The 25,277-nt window shown below is 42.2% G+C and overlaps 1 protein-coding gene across 1 annotated transcript; it reads right to left on the bottom strand.

Annotated features, from left to right (window-relative positions):
- Nucleotides 1-1,161: 1,161 nt before the first annotated feature.
- Nucleotides 1,162-23,239, bottom strand: MINPP1 (multiple inositol-polyphosphate phosphatase 1). The gene is made up of 5 exons (XM_052799433.1): nt 22,597-23,239; nt 22,156-22,344; nt 21,130-21,227; nt 19,232-19,365; nt 1,162-5,052 (listed from the first exon to the last, which is right to left on the bottom strand). The coding sequence occupies exons 1-5, from the start codon at nt 23,159-23,161 to the stop codon at nt 4,653-4,655; spliced, it is 1,386 nt and encodes a 461-aa protein (XP_052655393.1). The 5' UTR covers nt 23,162-23,239; the 3' UTR covers nt 1,162-4,652.
- Between the last annotated feature and the right edge of the window lie 2,038 nt (nt 23,240-25,277).

The following is a 25,277-nucleotide window of genomic DNA, read 5'->3' as shown; positions in this document are numbered from 1 at the left end:
AGGGTGGGGAAAAAAAAATATTCTCCCCAGAAACCTTAAAGTTATGAACTCTCCATGGATCACCCAGTCCTGGCACCATGCTTTGGTGGGCTTACCAATGTTTACTCTTTGCATTTGTATATAATTCTTCTTTTGATGGTCCCTAACTGTCTATCCTTCAAAGACTGTGGAGGACACTAGACACCTTCATTCCAGTCCAGTAAGGTCAGTTCTTAGGATGGACAGGTTTGAAATGACTGACAATCAGGAGAAATAGTCTGTAACTTAAAAGCCCAAGAAAGCAAGAATTTAACAATTCAAAGATAAACCATTACTTCTCCCATACCAGCAACTGCAAACTAACATCTGATAATACTAACTTCCTTTTGAAAAGTTAGACAACTAACAAAATGACCATTTAATATATTATACATCCAAAAAAGGAGAGGGGGAAGGGGAATGGTGGTGATCATGTTCTACCCCTAGAAGGTTATACAGTTTTGGTATCTTAATTTGAGACATTTCACTCCTTTTCCTATGACTATACAGTTCGGGGTTTTTTTGTTTGTTTTAAACAAAACAGCATCAATTGTTTTCTATTTCAAACTGTCTTAAATACTTCCAAAAATGAAGAGACAGCCCTTGATCAAAAATTATGCCATTCCAGCCACAGCACACTTACAAAAGCGCTGCATCCTCAGCACATGAGGATGCTGCAGGCAAGACTTAATTTTTATGTACAGGTAATCAGAGAATTAACAAACTAAGTAGCTAATGGATACTCAATAACAAGCATCTATTGCTAAATACCTACAAGAAATGACAGGTTAGAAAGTACTGCATGATGTATGTTTCTAATTCTTTATCAAATCAACAGTGTCAATCTCTTACTGAGAGAGTGATAATGTTTAGAAAAATAATACTGCAGCAGATTCCAGACTGCTCAAAAACATGTATGTAACCCTCAGTACACTTCAAAATGCAGGACGTTTCCAGACATTTTGCATACTATAGTTTTATCTGCAAAAACCTGGTCAGGAAGCTATCACTGTTTTTAAAACCAGGGCTGCTGGAAATGAGAGTAAATTTTTCCACATGAAAATGCATGTAAAAACCTAATTAAGGCATTTTGTATCAATCACCAAGCAATCTGACAACTTAAAATAATCAGAGACACCGGTGTAAGTAATAGTAACCTACCAAATGTATTTTGAAGCAGAACACAGCCATTATACTAAAGATCATGTCATTATTACTGCTTATAAAAACAGAGATGAGGAAAGTGCAGTTTTATTTCACAGCACTAAAAATCCAAAACAAGTTCTCAAAATTCATCCAGTTAGTACCATATTATTACAAATTCACATTGCTTCCAGCAATTTGACAGCTCGGTGCTCACCAGAATTACAGCAGCAGTACTTACTAGGAGGAAAAATGAATCTGCCAGAATGATGAGTTAAGCTTTAGGCATTTAACAAAATAGAACACATTTCAAACATATTTAAGGCTAGCATCCACAAACACTTTTGGTATTTTTCATCAGTGAAAGCTTCCAGTTTGAGAAAGGTTGCAAACAAAGTCCTCAACGGATGACTGAGATGAGGCGTTTTGTCCAAAGCCACATGAAGGAAGAGAAAGCATTATTTTTCTTGCAGGATTTTTTCAGGAGCTGGTAATCTGCAATGCCATGAGATATGGCAGCTTGTTCAAACACTGCTCACTGAGCTAGTGCCCAACTTTACGGAAATACTTTGATCCATTTTAGTTTTCCTTTTTAGTATATAAACAAATTTATATATTTACTAGATAAAAGGATCACACTGAAGTCACCTCTCTAATGGTAAGAATCAGTCACATGAACAAGTGCCTAGAATATTTACATGTTCAAACACTTCTATTGCTACAATTGTGCAAAGTTTCCACATCCAGCCTCTAATTCTGCCAAAGGAGTGAGTCAGCGTATCCTTTATATACAGATTAGAAACCAAATAGCACATTTTCCTTTTCAGTTAATTGCTGACAGCCATTGAAGATATATCTGTTATTCTGGAGGTATGATGGACCTGTACTCCAAGGCAAAATAGGAAACAGCCTCTGAATAGTCATCCTTGAAGCCCTTCACACAGAATTTAAGCATACAATCAACTTGGTAATGCAGAAGCAAACGATGCTTCACTGTAAAAGCAATTTTTTGGTTCCTCCACCTCATCTGACACAGGATCAAAAAAGCAGTCAAGTGCAACGTATTCCTCCTCTATACGGAAGAAGGATGTATCTTTTAACAAACACAGTGTCTTAAAATCAGTCTCACTGAACTGACAACAGAAATCCTCCATTCATCCCCAATAGTCAGGCTTTCATCCCTTCTGTTCAAATCATGAATCATCACAGGATTACTGACTCACAGAAAAAAAAATATTTGTTCAAAGGTACATTTTCTCACTCTTCTATCTGCTATTTACCAAACTTAACTGCCTTTAAACAAAGGTTCATTTCTTTGTAGCTTGCCTCAAATGTTGCAATAAAGTTCCTACCAGGCACCCGTCACAGTAATTATGATCAGTTGACTTAGTCTCAAGGTAGGATCATGTAAAAAAAGGAGAAATGCAAAGCTCATACAGCAGTAAAAGTCATATGCTGGGGCTGACAATTATCCTGACCTATATTCCTACATTTGTTTCAGCATCAATATTCCTCGCTAACAATTTCAGCAGTTTTAGAAAAAGAGCTGCAGAGCTAACACAGGCAAGTATTTCACCAGGATGTTAATGCTGAAATATCCACCAGTTTTAATTAGTATCTTCAGCGATCAGAACCTTTGTCAACACAGAAATCAGTGCACTAACAAAACAGGGCCTTATATCCCAACGTAGGGAAAAGCCCTTAACTTGGAGTACAACAGTAAAAACCAGGTTTTCAGTTGCTCCATAACTTAGATATGTAAACCTTAAGTGTTTGGTTTTTTTTTTAATACGCCTTGTATAAAAGTGACAGAAGCCTAAGTCCTCAAGAAAAATTTTAAAAATTATACACCAAGTTTAACTCCTCAACATTGAGCCAGTTTGGCTTTCTCTTTCCTGTTTTTGTTTTTGCAGCAGTTAAGTTCCCAGTTCTGAAGATGAGCCTACAAAAAGAAGACAGCCTGCAGCAAAGGAGGGTATAAATGTTTATAGCACACCTGATACCCTGTGGTACCCACTCAAACCAATTTTTCACCCCCTCCTCAGTAAACACAGCAAACTACGCCTCACTTTATGGGGTGAGCTCTGGAACACTCATTATAGGGTGTGAGTATACAGTTCAAGAGCTACCAGCACCATAAATCCACACCCTCATTTGCTTTGGGGCAACTTGTTCATACAGCCATTCCCTTCTTGGGGATGAAGGAATTTTTATCTGACTGCATTTCAGACATTTCTGGACAATTACCTTCATTTTTCCTTTTTCTGCCACACTGCAGAGCTCTAAAATATTTCCCAACATTCAGTAGCGAGTGAACCTACTTCAAGTGCAGCTGCTTTAAAAGATCATCAGTACTTGTATGCAATTAGTTTCTTTAAAAGCAGCTTCATTTCAAGAACAAGGTGGCACGTTGAATGTATAAGGCCTACATACGTGATACCACGTTTGGTGCGTAAAGCTGGCAGATGTCAAGTCTCAACCAGATACTTTTTATAGTCCAAAACCTGCCAGGATTTAGGATTAGCAACAATCACATTTCAAGCAGGAGGCTGGACTGGAGACCTCCAGAGGTCCCTTCCAACCAGAGCTGCTAGGAAAACTGTCAGCTCCCAGACAGGGCCAAGATGTTCAGAGCCACAGTAGAGCCTAACCTGAATGCCCCAGCCCAAACATTTAACACAAGAAATTGATGGTGTCAAGTGAAAGGACACACCAGATTACCTAGAGAACAACTGCTGCATCTCCCAGAGCACCTTAAAAGACTAACTACTTCCCACTCCCTCACTTTTTTTTTTTTTTTTTAAACTTCTTTTTAAAGGTAATTTACTTACCCTGGAGGCTAACTTGCTATGCAGGATGGATTGATGATGACTAAGACTTTTAAGTCCTGGACCCTTTTCAGGTAGATAATACATGCAGGAACACTACAACTCCTTCTGCTTTAAATGCCCAAGAAAAAGATGTTGCCATGCTGCTGTCCAGGAAGAAGTTGGGCAGCTGTGGAGAAGGACTATGTACCCTCTCCCTCCTAGAAGCTCAGGAAAAGGAACAAAAAAGCTCACAGGTTTGAATTATTTCATGCCTGCCACAGGAAAAAAGTAGCTAGCAAAACAGGCAGTGCAAAGCAATACTGAATCAGTCCAACCACCTTCAGCTCTGATAAAACAGGAGTTGCCCCAGCTCTTAAATCCATCTACAGCACATTTGTAAGACGAGTGACCAATGAAATTACTTATTCATACATATAAACAATACAGGTACGCTTCATCTTGTATCACGTATTTGTTACAAATGCTCAGCAATGTCCCTGTTACAGCATTTGTAATTCTCCTTATGTAATAAACAAACAGTGCATTGAGCTGAGACAACCCATCAAATCTGCAAGTTTAGAAAGTCAACACAGCAGCAGCAACCATCAAAAGTGCTTGTTCACAATATCTGTCAAATAGAACCGAGATCAATTTGCAGAACACCCACTCCACTTCATTCCCTCAAAGTTCATCAATACCAGTAATATTAACTTTCGGTAATTCACACTCTTCTCTGAAGTGGCAGTTTTCCAGGATGTCCTTGTAATAGTCCTTGAGGTCTGCATAAGTAGAGATAGTTTCATTCGAGTGATGAAACGGCATCAGTTTTTCATTCAGCAGCATCTGCACTTGATACTCTTCTTTAGAGGTTTTCACTTGATCACAGTGGTAAAGCACAAATACCAAGTTGGCTGCATAAGGCACAATCCGTCCACTGCGAAATTTCCGATGCGTTTGTCTGACATAGTTGTTTGCCTTGAGAGGCTCATCATCTTTGAAGAAACCCATAAGGGCAAGCAGTGGCTGAAGGGTCTCTGCATGTCCAACTTGTACAATCAAAGGTGAAGAAATGGGTTTTGAACTAAAAAAAGAAAAAAACACAAAGGATGAGCAAGAGCCTGTGCTTTAAAACAAACATACCAACATATTGCACAGCTGTCAGCAACGAAGGCTTAAGAAATAGACTTTGAACTTGTTTTACTCCAATACTCGATAAAAACCTGTTTGGAAATTTCAGTATATTACAGACTTTTTTTAAAGCACCCAAGCTTCCTAAATTTTGTCCCAACTGAAGGTATTGGCTCTTACATAAAATGTAAGAAGTTGTAATAAATGTAGTTAGGCTACAGCTAAAGTCTAATATAAATACGGTAAACAAAAGCAAGAGACAGATTAATAGTATGCATCCATATAGTCAGTACAACTCTCCAACTCTGTGTGAACCTAGTCACTTGTGCTCTTCCCAGGTATGGAAAGATCCAGTGACCATGCTACAGTTAATATACGGGTTTTGGATTAAATATAAGATCTTTCAACAGCACTGCGCCCTCCCATCAGGAATTTGAGAGAAGGGCAGCAAACCACCAAGCCAGCTGCAAGGCTTTGTTAACATACAAACCAAGTCAAGCCCTTCACCGGATGTGACAGAGTCCCCTTCCACTGTCAGCACATGGGAAGGCTCGAGGATGTCACAGTAACTCATCATTTCTGTTAACACAGATCTGTTGCAAATACATATAGCCATTCCCCCATCATGGGCTGTTTGGAAAAACTCCCTGAGACTTTTTTTTTTCCTTTTAACCAAATAAATTTTTACTACAAGTTTCACAAATTTGCTTTACTACAAACCTACGGCTATAATATAACAGCTTTTCCCAGGATGCTGAGCTGCATTTAAATAGGATTGATTAGAGTCATTAATTTTTTTTTTTTGGTTGTTCCCTGGCAGACACAAAAAGTACCTGAATGACAAAGCATAATGAACTATTAAGTGAGATCATCCAGGACACAATCCACTTCACAAAGACCAATGATTTATTATTAAAACGTACCCTTTTTCTTTAGCTATTCAAATGACAGATTTTTTTTTAAGTCTTCTTAATAAGCTTCTGCCTAAATTAATGCAAGGTGCAGTGAAGACATGCCCCCACATTATCATCATTTTAGACCTGGAAAGTTTTGAAGTTTTCAGCATTAGTTTTGCTAGATTCGAGGATCAAAAACCTTTTCTGACTACTGTAGTAAAGGATAAGTGACAATTCAGTTTCAAGATGAAAATTAAGTCTAAGTACAAACTTACTGGCACATTAAGAAACTACAGTAAACCTCTACTACCCTCTGACCTAGCTACAACCACATGATTGCCTACACAAGCAAATTGATTTAACTGCAAACTGCTTCCCTCCCTGGCACACCACCACCAGTGCAGGATTTCAAGGAGTGTTTCCTGCCTACCTCTACGACCACCAATGCTTTTAACTGCATGTCATGCCAGAATAAGAATCATAATTTGATAGCAAAATACTGCCTTCCCCCCCCATAATATGGTTCAGCTGTTTGGAAGGTACATCACATTTACCAAAGTTTAGTGTGAAGACAGCAATTCAGTCAGAGGAAAACAGTTGTCCCTCCACAATTTATTAGCCCAAATTATAAGCAGGACTACTGCTATTACTAATTCTTGAGAATACTAACTAGTCAAAAAGAAGATTACACTCCCTCAGCACACAGGCCAGCAAATTAAGCCACTGATTCATACCACAAAGCAAGCCTAAAATGAAGACAGTTTGTGCAACAAAAGGTTACACATTGGTCAACCAAAGGAAAGATAAGAGCTGGCTTGGTGCACGAGAAACCATCAGCCAAGGTGAAAACCTGCCCCTTGCTCCAGAGAAGGATGATGTCTTTTTGGGACCATCTCCAAGTGGCACTCAGAAGCCCAGGTCAATTGTTCTAGCAGATGTAAATACACATTTAGCTTTCATGAGACAAGAGGTGGTGTCTGGCCACACTCTAGCTGCCAGTAAAGTCCACCCACAGATAAGGCACATCTTGATTGGCCTGAAAAGGAGGCGTTTCTTCTGCTCCAACCTAAATTCTGAAGCAACTGAAAAATGGTTAACTGGGGGACTTGCCTGTAGATTCAAACTTTGATCAGATAAGCCTTGATCAGATAAGCCAGAATTCAGTACAGACACAGGATTGGCTCTGTACTACTGGCTCCATACAGCCATGGTGTTCGTGCAGTCTGAAACACACCTTGCACCGTCCTGCTCCCTGGTGAGCCTGCAGATCTTCTGACTATACTCCTTAGACATGTATGCACATACATGCACATACTCTCCCCTTAGCCAAAACATTGCTTTAAAAAAAAAAAAAAAAGTCAGAAACCTGCCTCCCTGTTTCCTGTTCCAAAGAAGCATTAAAACCCCAGGGGGGTTCTGTATGGAAGACAGTACGTTTTTTTCCACCCACGCCTTTGCTGCACCAAGAGGTATACATTCACTATAGACCCTCTTCCAGCTCCTCCAACATCAGTGGTTCTGCTTACATTTCTCCCCTTGTTATTTATGACCCCTTCCCCCATTTTAAAATTGTAAAGCTTTTGGATCCTTCGACTCCTTTCTCTTCCCTTTCCGTAAATCCATGCTGCACCTATGATGCTCTGTTTTCTTAATTCACGACATCTAATACCTTTTCTAGTTCGCTTACAGAAGTTGGAGATACTTCCAGACAACTATAACAACTTACTGTTCAGGAGTTGAGTTTTGAGGTTATCTCAGACCCTATCTGACATACGATTACAAGATCATTTTTACCATGCAGATTACTTCACATATCTGCAATTTCCAAGCCCAGTTAGTCTCACACGGTCCTTTTACAATCCTCATAGTAGAAACAATTTATCTTATTTATCTTGAATAAAAGTGCTGCATTTGCAATGCCACTTCACTTCTTACCTCTTCTTCCCTCGTCATTTACAACATGCTGAGAAGCCCTGATCCTTGCAGATCTATCTCCACTAGAGACCTGCCTCTGCTAGGAAAAATCAGTCAGCTAACCCTACCCTCCATTTACTGTACTTTTACTCTTTTTTTTTTTTTTTTTTTTTTTAACCTATGTAAGGACCTTCCCTCTTAACCCTGGCTGCTTGATTTCTTTTGATAAGGAAACCTGTTGAAAGATGTTTGGAAATCATGACTGTGTCTCCCAGATCACCCTATTTGTACGCTTGCTGATCTCTCCCAAGAGCTCCAAAAAGTATGTTTTCCTTTCAAAGAGCCATACTGACACTACTCTGGTATATCATATTCATCAAGGTGCTTATCAATGCTAGTCTCAATCATTATTTCTACTAGACTGGCCTGTAATTCTCATTCTCTCCTGGAGCTGCTTTTTTCATTTTTCCTTTATTTGATGATTTGTTTTAAAATCATCACACCTGCCAGCCCCCACAAGCTTCTTGGCTGAAACCAACATGTACCAGCTGTTATTTCAGCTATTTCATTCAAGTTCTTCTAGCACTCCTGGGGGAGTATCACCTAGCTGTCGCACATTTTCATTTTTTCCCAGCTGCATGCGCTTATACACATGCCTGCTTCCAAACATGGTGGTCTGTATTTTATAGTTCACTAAGCAAGGAAGCTAGTAATGTAAATATGCTGCTGGATCTTCCAAAACAAGTGTTACATAGTCATCATTCACTCCACAGGGAGGGATTTCACATATCTAGTCCACCCCCAAAAAAAGGTTTCAGAGCTGCTAAGAAAAAAAAAATTAACATTCTGGCGATCAGTGCTGGCTTTAAGCAAGGTTTGGCTTTAGTTTCCTGATGATGTTAGCAGGAATTTTAACATGGAAGTAAATCACAAAAAATATGGTTAACAACTTAGTTAAAAAAACCAGCAAGACATACATTTCCAAAACAGCAAACAAATTATAGCATATACACATATACACACACAGAAGATTTAAAGAACAAGGAAAGAAAATCTAATTAAAAGAAAAGAAGGAATAAACAAGGCACTCATTCACACTGTAACTTGAGTTATTTCACCTGCTTTAGTCTCATGAAATCCTCATGCTGACAGGCCAAACCACCTTGGGAGACAAAATAAACCTCTCCCCCTCACAGCTATCCCACCGTATTATTTTAATGAGGATTAAAATTGTTTCCTTATACAATACAATCCTGAGTTTTCAATAGCCTCTTTAACGCAGTATACTTGGTTTCTCACGGGTGCTGGATATCTGATTTCCAAGACTACTCAAGCACTCCCTGTTCAGTCTCTGGGGTCATGACTCCAGTTCACATGTGGTTTCATATCATCTAATAACGACAATAAAAATCACCAGCAAGGTTAAACAGCGACAGTAATATTTTTAATTATGGGGAAATCGCAAAAGATTGCCTCTTCAGACCGTGTACGCAGGCAAAGGTTACTACTGCCCCGATATTTCTGATAAAGACAGGAGCGCAAAGCACAATCAACAAAATACTGATAAATTCAGAACAGTAGCACAGGCTAATAAAATATTAAACAGAAGCCCTGAAGTTTCCACACTCAATCTTCTTTACAATCGATCAATGACTCAGAATCACATGGAAGCATCAAAGTTCTCAACATTGTACTCTGGCAACTGCTAATGATATTTCAATTCACTTTTTTCCTCCCTTTTATTTAGTAGTAAATGACTTGGGAAAGCACACTGAGTGGCGGTGGGAGGGAATCTCAATTCCAACTTTAAAGGGAGATGAAGAGACTGTGCATAGAACTTTGCCATAAAATATTAAGAGCTTGTCTGAAAGTGATTGCTGGCGATTGGTTTTGTATTCACTTTATGGGGCACTTACAAATGAGAAGAAGTGGCTGTCACTAGGCGGAACATGAGCAGGGTTCATTGAAGAGATGTGTCAGCTTCAGCTACTGAACTGCCCACGCTGTAACCTTCTAAGTAAATCTGACCACAAATGAAAATGAAGAAGTTACCGAACAATTCACTAGCATAACCCCAAAAGCTAAGTCTCACCATGGGGAAAAAAAGGCACTGTGGAGAAGCACAGACATGGGATTTATCATTCAGGCAAATTCTAGTTCTCCTTAATGTCAGTAGTTTCGAGTTAACCCTGAAACTTCTGCATCAGCTCACCCATCCTCAACAGCAGATAGTTCCTACTCTTCCTAGGACTACTGATATATCACTTTAGATATAGAAGAAATGAACTTTCTTTTAACCAAAGTTTATTTTCCTAAGCACCAACGTGGCTTTCAGCTAGAGATAACCCAAACCCCATGAAATAGTGGGATAAGAAGAAACATTTCCTACAGCAAAGCCTAACTGGCCAACCTTCAAACCTCATGTAAAAATCCTTCTAACAACTTCAAAGGTGGTAAGTTTTAATAACTGTTAAACAAGCAAGCTTAGACTATATTATTTCCTTTTTCTCCCCAATAAGAAAGCCAGGACAAAGGACTCAAAAACATCTGTTTTCAGCCATGGGATGAATTCTCCATCCCTCCCACCTCCCCCTGTGATTTATTTCTGGAAAAAACAGCTGTAGGAACCCTAAATCTACAGGGAAACAGCAGAGATCAGGGAATGCAGTGGCAGTGGTAGGACTCAGAGGGCAGCAGAAATACTTAACAGTCATGTTGCTCAGAGTGTTATCACCCATGGAAAGAAGGAAAAAAAAAAAAAATTCTGTCAAACAGTATTAAGTCCTCATGTGTCAAAACTTCCACCTTAAATAGTAGAACAGAAGACAGCTGTGCTCATTCATTTCCAGAATCAGTACGAACACAACAAAACGCCACCACAAATACTGACAAGATAAAAATTTTCTTCTTTTCCAACAAGGACATACATGAGCTCACTCATGATGAAGGCAAATTTGAAAAGCTGACACGATTACACAAAACTCATTTAAAACCCTGATTAAAAGGCAACAGGTCTTATCTAGTCCCGCAAAAGTTAATCACCCAAAGCTAACTAGGCTTCACCGCATTTCACTTCTGAGCTTCTGCAGTTTCAAAGGCTCTTTTCTGAATGATCCCACCTCTAACGTTCTTACGGACCTCAGAGATTAAATGCATTACCGCAGCAGCATCGTGCTCATGCTAAATGTTGAACCATCATGACGAGCCAAAACCAAATCAAGAGGGTCATGCCACTTGTCAAACCCTTCCTGCCTGAGGTGAATACTGGTTAGATCAGTTCACTTGTGTGTTAGTTGCCTAGGTATTGTTTTGCTTCTTTTTTTAATTCCTTAAATAAAAGGATATGACTATAAATGTTGCTGAGATACCTTTCAGAGCAATCAAGTATTAGGTAATTAATGTGAGATTAAGTACATTCTGGGAGGTTTGAAAGGCACAAGCAACACTTTAAAGATCTAGTTCTAGGCAGAGAGATGAAAAGACACATTCCCAGGGGAGGTCCCCTGGACTGCCCAGGTATCTGAGAGAAGTCAGCAAACACACACACTTCAGAAATTCAGACACAGGGATGCTGCTGAATGTGCTACAAGGATCTATGGAGAATTTCACGTCTCTACCTGGTTTCCCCAAAAGCACCCTTTAATCATTTCAGAAGCCCCACCTTTGAAAGATGGAGCTACCAAAACCAGCCATACAATATGATACAAAGCTGCTGTTTGAGACATTTACAGGTTATTAGCAAAAGTCATCCCATTTCTCTAATTTTCTGGAAATGAAATCAAGACCTGCATATTTTTCAGGTGTAAACTGTGTGGTCTATTGAACTGTACAGCTGGCAGGTTGTTCTGTGAAAACATGAACAGCTTATTACAGGGATCAGTTTACCCATCACACGCACACCACCTGTTCTCCTCTCTGAACAGATATACTGAAGTCAGGCAATTTTTTTTTTTTTGGTAACTTATACATCACTATGTATTTAGCAGATGAGGTGACAAGCACCTAGTCCAGAAGCTTTCATCACAGGCTCTCCCAGTACCCCAAAGAGCCAGGGGACACAGTGGGGACACCACTGAAGGAGCCCCATACAAAGCCACACAGAGTCACCCACACCTCCATACCATCTGAGAAAGGGACCCACTGGGGAGCACAGTACCAACACTACTGACCTGGCTCTGCAAGAGCCACTTCATACCTCAAACTAAGCCCATGTAGTATGCATCTGGCTACAAACTGCCCTGCACTTCAAATAATGTAAATTACATGTCTACATGTCATAGCCCTGGTTCTCCTTTGGAGCTGCTCTGCTACTGTGTGGGTGATCAGACACACTGATTTACAACTCCCACCAAGAGACACAGGACATCCTGAACCTGCTGACGCACCCAGAGAGCCAAGAACCTGCACTGTGCAAATGTTGGATCCCAGCAGCAAACAAGAAGTTTTATTAAAAGAAATGACTTAATTCAGATCTGAGCAAAAGGGGTTTTTTAAATCCAATTATGTAATTTCTACTGCATACGTGGAAGCTTTTTGCTCTGTTCCCTTTGTACATACAATAAAAAGATAGTTTTGAACAGTTATTTGGTTTTAGATCATATATTGAATTCTTTTGTACTGAGTCATGGGTTTGAAAGGAGTGATTGAGGCACAGTAGTAAATGACTACAGAAAGGTTATCAATTGCATTGTGAACTGACCTGCAAAGAGGAAGGCAAATGACATGAAACAATAAAAGCTACGAATACTTTGGCAAGTTAAGCTGTTTACCTTATGGCTTAGCCTGGTATAACTACAAAGATCACCTTCACTTGATCTTGAACTACATTCAAATTCAAGTAAGTCTTTTTTTTAAATACCTTGAACCTGCTTACTCTCAGAGGAAACTACCAAATATTTTGCAATGTGCATGTGCAGCTAGGTTAGCTTTTTCAATCATTAGCCACATACTTTAAATATTGAGATGGCTGCACAAAGCATACCTCCCAATTTCCAGAGCCTTATGGTAATCCAGTCGGACAGTACAAGTAATAACAGGTATTTCATATTCTCCTTCACAAGCAAGAAAGGCAGACTTGTTAAATATTTGAAGCTAGAAGCAAAAAAGTATAAGACAGCTTTAATGAACAGCTGATATCCTTAATGTGTGCCACAACCAATTTTCAAATCCACCCGTGCCCCAGTGTGTAGCTGTTAAGGTGGGGGTTTTTTAATAAGATTAGAGCTTCCTATTGCATTAACTACCAAAATACACGGATTTCTCACCCACATACAGAGCTCCTGTTAGCAGAACAGCACTCCCAGATCACAGATATAAGGCTTACCTGGGCATCTCACAGCTGAAAGGCAATGCACATCTTTATCCCTTCTACGTACAGTTTTCCTACAGATCCATACCCTACACTGCAGCACAGGGGCTTCCCCCTGCAACCATAGTGTTTCCCCTTTCTCCTCCCAAGTTCAGTGTGCCAAGTCTCCCAACAAGGCAAGAAGCCAGCGAGCAATGGGGTTGAGCTGGCAGTCCCAACAGTTCCATGCAACACACAGACCAGATACGCCTCTTGAGGAGTGATGGGGGCCCATCAAGTCTCAGGTTATTCCTACCATCAGCACCATGCTGGAGGCAGGGGGGGAGGAAAAAAAAAAAAAAATCATAATAGATTTTGGTCACTAGCTGTAGCCCACATATGAGCCCCAAAGAACTCAATGCTTCCTCTGAGGTAAGGTGATACTCATTGATTGCTCCTCTACATCCTGATGTAGAAGTGTCTCTAAATACCACAGCTTTGGGAAATTGGACACTTTCTAACTGTTTAAACAAATGCTGACTGGTAAGAGCAGCCTTTCAAGGATTTTTCCATTGCAGCACAACTGCAAGTGAACATGCATGCATGTATGACTACCTGGCAGTTTTACCAATATAATGAAGAGCAGGGGCACTTTCATTAAGGCCTAGGCTCCAGTGGGGGGAAAACCCAACAGTTTAGTGAAGAGTATTTCCCCATTAGCTTCTTTGCCACACAGCTGCATAGCCTGACTCTGTATTTTCTATCCCCAACAGGAACACCTGGCAAAAATGCAATTCTTGCATCTTCACAAAAATAAAGTGCTTTATGGACCAAGACAACTGCCCAAGTATGCCATTTCAGTACAACAAACCACCTGGTTTAATTTTACATTCAGCTCTTGTGATACAATTTGTTCTTGGTAATTAAGAAAATTGCTATGGAAGACAGAGTCCTGGCCCTCAACCTCTCCTTAGAAATGTGACCATGACATTTCCTTACAGACTGGTAAGAAGGTATGGAGGAATGTGGTCCTGAAAGGCCCACTGTGACTGTCGTAAGGTCTCAAGGAACAGATGCTTTCCACTGAAGAAATAACCTTTATTAGACACTTATACTTTATTGCTATCAAGGGTGCAAAAGAATAAGGTCCATGCACAGGTGTGCTAACAGTAGGTGGTCACTAATACAACTATCAATAGATTCAACATCAGACCCAAGTTCCTGAATAGATATTCCAACATGTTTCCACCAGCTGTCTGGATTGGGACAGTTGACAAGAGCAATCATATAGTGAAAATCCCTCTCACAGCCTTCAAAACCATCTTGCTGTACAGCAAGATCTACACAGAAGAGACTATTGCTAGTTTAAACAAAGAATTCTATTGGAATTCATATGATGAAAGATCCTAAAAATGCCTGAAACTTTTTCACTGCAAATTGAAGGTAGGACTAATTAGCAATAGGTATTTATTACCATCTTCATCATTTTCTTAAGGACAGACTGATCAGCGGAAGATATTTTCCCCAGAAGAAAGAAAAGTGAGATTTAACAAGGCAACTAATAAGGCAACTAAGTTCAGTGAGCAATCGGGTTGCAAGGTCAAGAATCACTTCATGGAAGAAACAGGGTTAAAAAGAGAAACCTTGCTTTTTATTGTAATTCAGCTGTAACTGGGAATGAAAACAGGACAAAGCTATTGAATATAAATACTTGAAGTATGCTACAAAAATGCAGCATTGCCAACACTGTTCTCCACTGCCAAGCCTGGAGCAGAACAGATAATCCAGATCCCTCAGCTTCTTGCTGGAATAGAAATGCTCCCCTTTCTACTTTTGGATAGCCCAATCTAAGCTTTCCAGAAAGAAAGGAGAACTTGAAGCAAAGAGAATGCCCTGGAATTAAATTTGTTGTTCTTAAATTTTTAAAGCAACCAGCCAGTTACAAATCAATGTTAAACATTGCTAAATTGAAACAACATTCCACTAAGAGACATTTCATCATCACAAAGGTTCATTTTCTGAGTAACGAACTGCTGCAAAACTATTTAACCTGTTGCCCTGAAGTTGCACAATACCATAAAAAAAAGACACTCGTGCACACATATGCACAACCAAACATTTTCTACTGTTATTAACACAGGCACTGGTTGGGGTTTTTTTTTGGTACGGTTTCTTGTTTTCATTTGTACTCTCATATTGCCATGGAATCTGGGGTAGGTCTCTCTCCCTAGATAAAAAAGCATTAGCTGCACCTCTACTTTCTAGATCAGCAGAGACACAAGCTGTTCCAATACATCGGCAGTGGCAGATTTCCACATATTCTTAAATGCACCGGGTTACCCGATTCAGATTACACTCAAGTCTTCAGTGCTTCAAGACTGCCACCTTACGTTGTGGGATGGAGTGACATGCTCCTTTTGTGCAAGGCAATGCACTTCGGAAGCTTCCAGTTCCCATTTAGGATGATGCAGACTAAACAGACTGCTCACCCAGCTTTGAATTTTGCAAGATTTTTAGGGTCCTGATCCTTTACACTCACTACCTGCTTCCCTCTATGGTGGCAATACAACGCAAGAACCCCAGAGACTGCAGCTGAACTTCTGCAGCCAAAGCTGAAAGACAGGATGAAGTTATCTCGGTCCTTCAGTGCTCTGCCTCGGGCGCCTGCTCTTCCCCAAGGAGCCTGCTCCACCTTGTAACTTAGTGACTGCTTGTCTAGCTCTCAGCAAATCAGAAGCAGAGATAAAGATTTTTTTCAACTACGGCTTTTTTTTTTAATTATTATTAAACTTACAGGGGTATCATACACAGTTGAGACACACAGCTGCAACTAGTGCATATAATTTAAGGACTGGAAGGCTGTCACTGTTCAAAGAGTAAATTACACTAAAAGGAAACAAAATTGATCACTCTCCTTACATGAGACAAGCTACATTTAGAAGTTATTTTTCAGATTTCAGAAGGACAGAAGGGTCTTAAGGGCCTTGCTTGTCTGTTTTTCTGTTAACCTGCACTTCTTCCTGATCTTCTCATTCCCAGTTCTTACTTTGTTCATAGAGACAGACACAGCACATGACAGAGGCAATCACAGCAGCATGCTTGGCAATCTGTTTACAGTCACATGTTAATGATCTGTGCCCTAATGTATTTTTCACTTAGCTCTCTAGTAAGATGAAGAAAGCATGGAGTGAAGAAGTTTATTTAAACTGTGATCTAGCATAACCACTGCTTTGACTCCACCACTACCAAAACCAGAGGTATCACCGACTCCCACACAAGCCTTAGATTTCCAGACACCAGAGCAATCATTTGACAGCACAATTTCTTAAGCCAGCTTGGCTGTAGAGGGGTCACTGTCACCAGTTTCCTTCAGCCCACATTTACATTCACAGCAGCTCCTCCCCAAAGTCAAACTTCTCATGTTTGCAACTGCCAAGTTTTAACCCGTTCATGGCAAAATGAACAGAGATGTCTCCTTTAAGCTGGCTGGTGCACAGCACAGGTATGATTCAGAAAGGCCCCTGACCACCACTGCCTTGCAAGGCGGCAGTCCTGTATGCTCCCATCCTCGGCTTTCACTTCCAATCCTGTACAGCCCCCTTCCCTGAGCTCACACAATCATTAGAGCAGGACCAAGGCACCAATCCGGGTGCAAGTGTTGGGAAAGTCTACATACATGTACATATCAAAGGCAAATTTTCAATGCATTTACCTTCTTGCATACTAAGCCGACACTCTTAAAAACAGACACATCAATCTGATTTTCCAGGTGAATCCCAAAAGTAATTAAGATAAATAGTACTTGTACTGTTTACCTAGCGATAACTCCCCTTCAGATGAAAGAAACCCTGTCATGTATTAAACATGACCTCAACATTCCTGTGTCACTCAGAGCTCCAGTAATGAGCACAGGGTCTCTACATCACACACTAAAGGACAGCAAAAAAGCCAACTGACTGTTTGAGAATTATGCTTCAACTGACTTAACGCACAGTTCTTCTACCACTGTTAATGTCCAGCTTGAATCCCCAGTCAGCATGCTCTTAAAGGAACAAAACTTCTTTGCTGTCTTCTCTAAACCAGTCAACTTTATGGATCATTCCTTCACCCAAAATGTGAATGCTACTTCTAATTTCAGTCTGCCAACTAGAAGGAAAAAAAGAAAAAAGGTCTTCCAACAGGTTATCATGTAAAAAATACATATAGCCAGCCTCACATATCCATGACTCAGGCTCTTCTTTCTGAAAGAGCAAAGCCATTATCATCATTCTGCTGGGTGTTAGGTAGATCTTTAATACATTGAATATAGAAATAAAAGTCCTGAGGATGCTAGGAATGCAAGAACATCCACCACATGTAACTAATGTTTACCTATCAACACCAAAGCTGAATTTGCTGGTTGTAAATTAAAGTTACTTATAAATTGGTTTCTATTAAGTATTTGACAGCACAATATTTATACAATCTTACAATCATATCCTTGATATTGTGTACTTTTACAAACATCTCCACACTCACCTGCTGAGGTATTAGTTCATGTGACTGATCACTAACTATGAATTTGTAATTCCTCAGTTTGCATGAGGAACATGGACACAGGTTGTAAATTCTAATATGAATATACTGCATTTAAGCCTAAAGCAGCCCTAAAAAAAAAAAAAAAAAAGGCATTACCAGCACATGAAAGCAAATGCAGGTAATTCTGTGACACAAACATCCCAACCTGTAACTGAAGCCTTTGTTTTCTCCACACCACAACAAATCCCAGTTTTGTTCCTATTTTATTTCTGTCCATCATACTGATCCACATGAGAGAAGATCAACACCAAACAGATACTGAATCACAACTGCTGACTGATTCCAGCTCATAGGCGTAACACACAAAAATAGCACAGGTGTCTCATCTCTAATTTTTAATGAAGTATAGGGATGGTTATACCCATGACACTACAAAAGCAGTTTTGAGGACTGCACGACTCAGCGGATGGAGTACCACTACTATTGTTCTTCCACTAACACAAAACGACTCTTATTAAATCATGGCAACAGACAGAAGACAAACCACTTTCAGACCACCATCCTTTGAAGACACCTGGTTATCGTATCTTCAAGTCTACTAACAGTTACTTGTAAGGCCTAATATCTTCCTACAGCTAGTGTTGTTCCCAAACTACAGCTTTGGTGTAAAAGAATAAGGATGGCAAACTAAATATCCTAGACAGAGTTCTCGGACTGGCCGGCTGAACTATGGACTTTGGATTCATGCAACACATCAAGGCATTTACAATGATTTCAGGACAGAAGTGTCTTTCTCCTGTTCTTGCAGGGCACCGAGTATATTGCCTGAAGTCTGCCCTTCCCTAGTTACAACGAAGTGGGTTTGTTACAAGGCTGGTTTTCTGTTACAGCTCCAGCCTCTTGGACCCTGCGACAGCCTGTTCTGGTCTAGAATCACTAAGTGTTTGGATTGATCTGTAATAATTATTTTTCCATAATTACATTTCAACACCTTTAATCTGAACAGAAAGCTTTAATAATGCAGGAGACTCAAATCAAACACATGCAGAAAGAAAGACTGCCTCACTGAAGTGCTTAAGTAACCAGATAACAAAACATATCATGGGGATGCTTTCAACCCACAGTCTTCCATTTTCACCACAAATGATTTTAACAAGGACATTTTAAACAAAAATCTCATTGTTTTAACTCAATGGCCTCTTCTCAAACTGCAGGAAGAGAACATCATTCTCAGACACAGCACCCTGGCTGTCCCTTGAAGGTCTGTGTGGATCAGTAAGTTAGAAGATGGAAATATATTAGCTGGGCACAAAAGCATCAACAGAATAAAAAAAAAAATTCTTTACATTAATACTACTCTATTAAAAATTTTATTCTCTCCATTAAAATTCTCCTAGCTCAAACTCCCCTAACATTGTTTTGTTTGGAAGTAAAGTACTTAACTGCTATTCACATTAAATCCAGCTCGGGATTGACCACAGAAAGCTTGTAGCCAAAGCACAAAAGCCTTTATTTACCTTTTGCTCTCTTCCACCGCTTTGTCCAAATGCTGGAAGATATCTTGGAATAAAATGCAGCTGGAGCGACTATTGATGTCATAGCCATATCCTCTCTTCCAGTATTGCTTCAGGTCATTCAGGTATTCCAGTACCTAAAGTTACAGAGTTCACAAGTTTTTATTATTGCACTAACGGAAAATAAAAACCCCATGACCTGGAGCAATGATGCTACCAGACACTGCATGAAATAAACAATTCTTTGACACACACACACAAAAAAAACCCAACCCCAAAAGTCAAGGCTCCAGTTGAAACCACTTCAGCATAAAACCAGACACAACAGATCAGACTAAAGGGCCGCCAAATTCAGCATCCTGTCTCTGATCACGCTCACAGTCAGGCCTAGGGAAGACAGCAGGCACGCTTCTCCAGACTCTAGTAGTTTTCAGCCCAGGGCTTTGAGCCCTAAGGTGGGTTTTCCACAATTTAATAGACTTCAGTGGATTCTCTCCCACAATAACCCAATTTCCCCTTTGAACATACCAAGTTTTAGCCTTAATAGTAGCTGGAGCTTGGCTACATACTGTGTTAAAAACCCAGTCTGTTGTGAACCTGCCTGCTGCTAGATTCATTTGGTAGCCATTAGGTACTGCACCTGACAAGACAATCACTATCCACCACTTTTTTTAGCATTTGTCATTTTGCTTTATGAAGGTCAAAGATCCTTAGCTTAGTTAATCATTCTTCAGATGGAAGCAATCCCGTATTCTTTAACTGAGTTTGTCTATTTCTACATTCTAGAGACATGCACACAGCTCAAAAACACAGAACTGTGCCTTGGATTAATGTAAGGTCACACGATGCTCTCCTTGTTCTCTGTTCCTTTGCTTACAATTCCTAGCATTAAAGTTGTTTTTTTAAATTTTTGTTCATTAATTTTACTGTAGCCGAGCCAACATTTTCACGGATCAATACCATCAAAATTTCATTTCACAGTGGCACAATGGATCTGAGAGGGCCACCTCATATGAAGTTTCAACTTCTTACCACATACACATCGCTTCACAGTGAACACCACTTGCTGCTGTACTGCTGTGTGATTCACCCTCACAGGGTCCCCCTGCAAAGCCTCTCAAACACCCCGTATGCTTACTATCCCAAGTAACTCCATATAATCAGGAAGCTTTCCCACCTCACTGCTAAGTTATTGACAAATATATTGAACAACACAGGTCTCAGAAGTCCATGATGATCCTACTCTTCTTTGAGAGGAGAGCATTTACTCCTAACTCCATTCCCTACCCTTTAGCGAACCAGCTATCTATGTAGAGGTCTCCCCTCTTTCCCAGGGGTGCTAAGTTTCCTTAAGAGCCTTGGGGGGGGCTTACTGAACATCAAAGGCTACATAAGGCACTTTTTGAAAGAAGAGGAACCAACATAAAACACATTTATCTGGGTGCTACTAGTTTTATTAACAGGCATTAGGTTTAGAGATCTGAGAGTCCCCAAAACCACCAAAGTCCCCCAAAAGACTCTTGGAGAACCTAGAAGACCTCATTTGACGTCCTCTGGAATCACAGCATTTTACCATATGATTACCATATGCAAAACAAAGCTGTCCAGAGCATTTCTGATGTTACAGAAATAAAAGCATTATATGAATTAAGCACAATAGGAAAAGACAATTTTAATCAGGACAAATCAAGACTGCACCAGTACTTAAGCCTGAATAAAGAAGGGTATTTCAGTCTTGCCGCTTGATTAATTCAGAGCTCTTTGGAGACCAAAGAAGTGCTTCATTACGTTGAAGAATAAGGGGCGCAGGGCTTACCACTTCTGACTGTGCAAAGAGTTATACCTGAACACTAAGGCATCTTTTGAAGGCTACTCAAATCTCTCTCCCATTTAGCACGTACCTTAGCATCTTCTTCACTGAAGAGTGAACACCATGGGGAGGTCACATTTTTTATAGCCAACTCGTATGAGCAGGTGAGAAAAGCCACTTGAACAAGATCTGCAATAAGTCCAACAAACAAGCAAAAGATAAACCACTGCTACACAAGTAGCAACTTTCTCTCAACTTGCCTCTAAAAAAGTGAAATGTAATTGCAATTTAGCAATGCAAGCAATGTAATCCAATAAATAATCACCAGCCCAAAGGCCAAGCACCAAAAAAAAGCAGTTTTCAACAGAACTATTTTGCAGAATCCAAATTTCTGACTGCACGCTTTTCACATTACATTGCCATGAGGGGGAAAACAAGAGCATTTCACATCAAACATTGCACGTCTTCTGATGTACATGCTATAGGTGTCAACTGCCAGTGCATCCTCATCACCACAAAGAACAGAAGAGTCAATGCAGGGAAGGTGTGTCTGTTCAACACAGACCATTCTTTGACTACCACTACTCACCCTCCACATTAGCGGCCGAGTTTGAACAGCAGCGTGCTGCAACTTTGGGATTGTGGCTTTAGGGACATGCTGGAAACAACAGCAACACCTATTGCGGGTGGCTCTCCCACCACTTGACCACACAGGGAAACCGAGCACTTCTATTCTGGACAAGTGAAGTTACAACACAGACATACAGGTCCACCTTTTCCTGAGGTTATTTGTACGTATGAATTGTAACAGGTTGTACAAAAGCTACACCTGCTCGACAAAGCAGAATTAAAAGAATAACACTGACATCCCTCTAAAGAAAGGTGAAGTTGATTTAATCTACAAGAAAGATATTTTCAAACGTCTTTTTCTTCTGACCACTAACAAGCATTTGTTACTGCAACACCAATGTAAGTTTACAGCCTCATACATTTAATTAGAGACTGTGTCTCCAATTTACAGCATATTTTAAATTACCTACTCTGCATAACTACACATCTTGGAAGTTGTTCTCAGCCAGGCTGGGAGCCGAAGCCACCTGCAACAGGCATTCATTACCTGCATTTAGCTCCTCCACCGGCAAACACAAGGCACTCGCCACCTTCTCCAAGACCTTCCTCATCTCTGGCCCCTCTTTGAAGGCATTCACCTGGCACATCGCCGTGTCGTTTTCTTCCACCAAGGCTACAAACTTGGCGCAGTAATCAAAAAACCGCATCAAGGAATCATTAACTTCAACCTCCACCTCTGAAAGCAAACGCAGGCTTCAAGGACACAGTCAGGGGAAGCGCCGCCGTCCCTAGGGGTACCGGGACCCGGTCACCCAGCCACCCTCCCGGGGACAGTGTGTGCGTCCCCCCCCAGCGGTGTCCCTACGGCGGCGGGGGGACGCGGAGTGCAGGGTCGCCCTCAGCCTGGGGATGGGGGATGCGGGACTGGCCTCACGGCTTCCCTCAGCCCCTCACGGAGGGCGGGGGCGGGTGAGTGGTCCGGGCTTACCGTCGCTGCCGAGGCTGAGGGAAGGCCCGAGTCCGCGGCGGAACGCAGCGCTGCTCTGCAGGCAGCGGTGCTTGGAGCTGCTAGCTAGCTCCAGGCGGCGGCGGGCGGCGAAGAGAGCGGGGAAGCGGGCGGCCAAGCGGCGGGCCAGGTGCTCCATGTCGCGCCGGCCCTGCGGCGCTAGCCGCCCGTCCAGGCTCTCCTCGTACCACATCTGCCAGGCGGCCAGGTCGGCGGCGGCGGGGCAGGCTGCTGCCGCGGCGGCAGGGCGGCGGAGGAGGCGGGCGTGCAGCTCGCCCAGGCGGCGGATCTGCCCGGCCGTGGGGTAGCGGGTGCCGTGGCGGAGCACGGCGCGGAGCTGCAGGGGCGCGCAGGCGGCGGGCAGCCGCGACCCGGCCGCGGCGGGACCCAGGGACAGCGGGTCCCCCACCAGGTGCGGGTTCACCTCCTCGTAGCGGGATTTGGTGCCGAAGTAGCCGTTCAACCCCGCGCTCGCCATCGCTAGCAGCAGCGGCAGGAGGAGGAAGGCGGCGGAGGGGAGTGCGGCGCCCGCCCGGCGCGACGCCATGGCGGCAGCTGCGCGGATCCCGCAGGAAGAGGCGGAGCGAAGCCGCTTCCTCTCGACTTCCACTCGCCTCGGGGGCCGTGTGTCAACCCGCGCGACTTGTAGCCAGACGAGGCGGCCGCCCCGGGGGAGGCGGAGGCCCTGAGGGGAGCCTGTGGGGCGGCTCCCCTCAGGGCCTCCGCCTCCCCCCCCCCCCCTCGGCTCCCCCGGGGCGGCAGCTCCCCTCAGGCCAGGCTACCCCTCTCAGGAAGGACTATCTCACCTCAGGGCTGCGCCCGTGTTTAAAAACCCCGCCTTTTTGACCCATTTACGCCTCCTCACGACAATAAAGCCCCCCCCCGATTCTTGTCCCCTCCTTGGGCCTGCCTCGGGTGGGCACCTGCCAGACGAGGGGGTAGCCCCGGGTGAGGCGGCAGCTCCCCTCAGCTTGGGCTCTCTCCCATCAGGACTAAACCCACGTGGGAAAAAAAAATGGCTTTTCAACCCAATTATGTCCCCTCACGATGCTGAGGACCCTGATCCTCATCCCTACCTTGTGCCTGCTCTGGCAGGGCTTGGCCTCCAACGTGGGCTGCATCGTCCATCACACCAGCCGATGCATTGGGCAAGTGAAGCTAAGAAGGGGCTTTCAAGGACATTTTTGGCTCTTTTTGCGCAAAAGCTGTTGAATTCCACTCAAAAGTACAGGCAGTGTTGCTGTGAGGGGGATTGTGGGTAGCTGCTGCTGGGGTTGGCACCGCAGGTCAGGGGCAGTGCGGGGCATCAGGGTTTTTTAACACGGCTTATGCATTCCCAGCAGGAGCAGGTTCAGGTGGAAATATGCAGCTATGGAAAAGTCGAACAAGTGGGACTGTGAAGTTTGCAGCCTGGGGCACATCCAGCCAGGAGCCGTGAACAGAGAGCCACCGGTACCAGTTATAATCCTCACATCCTGCTGGCATCACTGGCAGCACGGTGTGACAGCATTGTAATGACCTATCCAGAAAAGCTTAGAAAAGCTTAGAAAAGCAAAGTATAAAAAGAGGCATCCTGTGGAAAAGCCACTGACGCATTGGGTTATGAAACAGCTTGGGCAAAAGCATAAGCAAAACATCCGCCAAGTGCATAAGCCCAACATGCCCAGTGCTGATGATACCCCTTTTCAAGAAAACTCTTGCTACTAAATAGGTATCAGCTTGTAGCTAAGGAAACTGAGTTATTTGTAGGGAAGCAAGGCTTGAGGTTAACAAAAACATTTCACGTCTCAGGAAAAGGGCTTAGCTTTTGGCCCACAGCATGTCCTTGGGAGACCTATGTTTTACACACAGAAAGATCAGGTACTTTACTCCCTGCCTACACAGTCAGACTATTGCCTATACAGTTGAGAATTTTCACTGAATAAATACTTTTTCATGTTATATTTAGTCAACTAGTGAAATTCTGTTGGAAAGTATGTATCTCACCTCTCTCCCACCTCAACAATAACCAAAACAAAGTGTTAAGGCAATGATATGCTAAGGCTCAAACAGTTAGGGTAGGCAAAACCTTTAAAGCAGGAGAGAAAGGGGAAAGAAAAGTATAGCATTAAGTAAGTGTTTTACAGCTTCTGGGCGAAGTTATGGGCTCTCTGTGTTAAACCAGAGTGGTGTGACTTTTAGCTATCTCCCAGTGATACTGTGCAGGGCTACTTACCATGTTTCCTGGTAGCTTTGGGAAAGGAAATAGTACAGTATGCAAATTAAATTATCTTGTTGAAGGCTTTGGCTCAACCCTCTGTAGTGTGAAAGGTTACATCTTACCAAGCATAATAGAGACTTTTAGGGTATATAACAAAAATTGTTGACAGTGAGGATTTTGTTCTGTATGTTTCATAGAGATGCAACTAATCAGGGGTTGGATTTGTGACCTGTCATAAGTTTGGACAAAGGTCCAGGAGTCAACTGTGGTGAATAATTAGAAGTAATTTATTAAGCAAGCAGTAAATAGGCAAAAGAGCGCTGGGCGGCCGGGGAGCCACTGCTCTACCTACGGCTCGCAACCCCCCTTCCCGTAGCCACAGTTCTTATAGTCCTCTATTTCCGGTATCTGTGTCATTTTCGGTATACGTATCTTCCTTAGTGTACTCCGTGTCTGCGCCGAT

Source organism: Harpia harpyja, chromosome 10, assembly GCF_026419915.1.
Source record: "Harpia harpyja isolate bHarHar1 chromosome 10, bHarHar1 primary haplotype, whole genome shotgun sequence".
Classification (NCBI taxonomy): domain Eukaryota; kingdom Metazoa; phylum Chordata; class Aves; order Accipitriformes; family Accipitridae; genus Harpia; species Harpia harpyja.
Note: the sequence above shows the minus strand (reverse complement) of the source record. Positions and strands in the feature narration are given on the sequence as shown.

Excerpts from the sequence above, each read along its gene's own strand:
- MINPP1 (XM_052799433.1), bottom strand. The coding sequence starts at position 23,161 with ATGGCGTCGCGCCGGGCGGGCGCCGCACTCCCCTCCGCCGCCTTCCTC. Across the intron at positions 22,345-22,596 it reads CCTCAGCCTCGGCAGCGACG|AGGTGGAGGTTGAAGTTAAT; the intron begins GTAAGCCCGGAC and ends GTTTGCTTTCAG. Across the intron at positions 19,366-21,129 it reads TCAGTGAAGAAGATGCTAAG|GTACTGGAATACCTGAATGA; the intron begins GTACGTGCTAAA and ends CTGTAACTTTAG.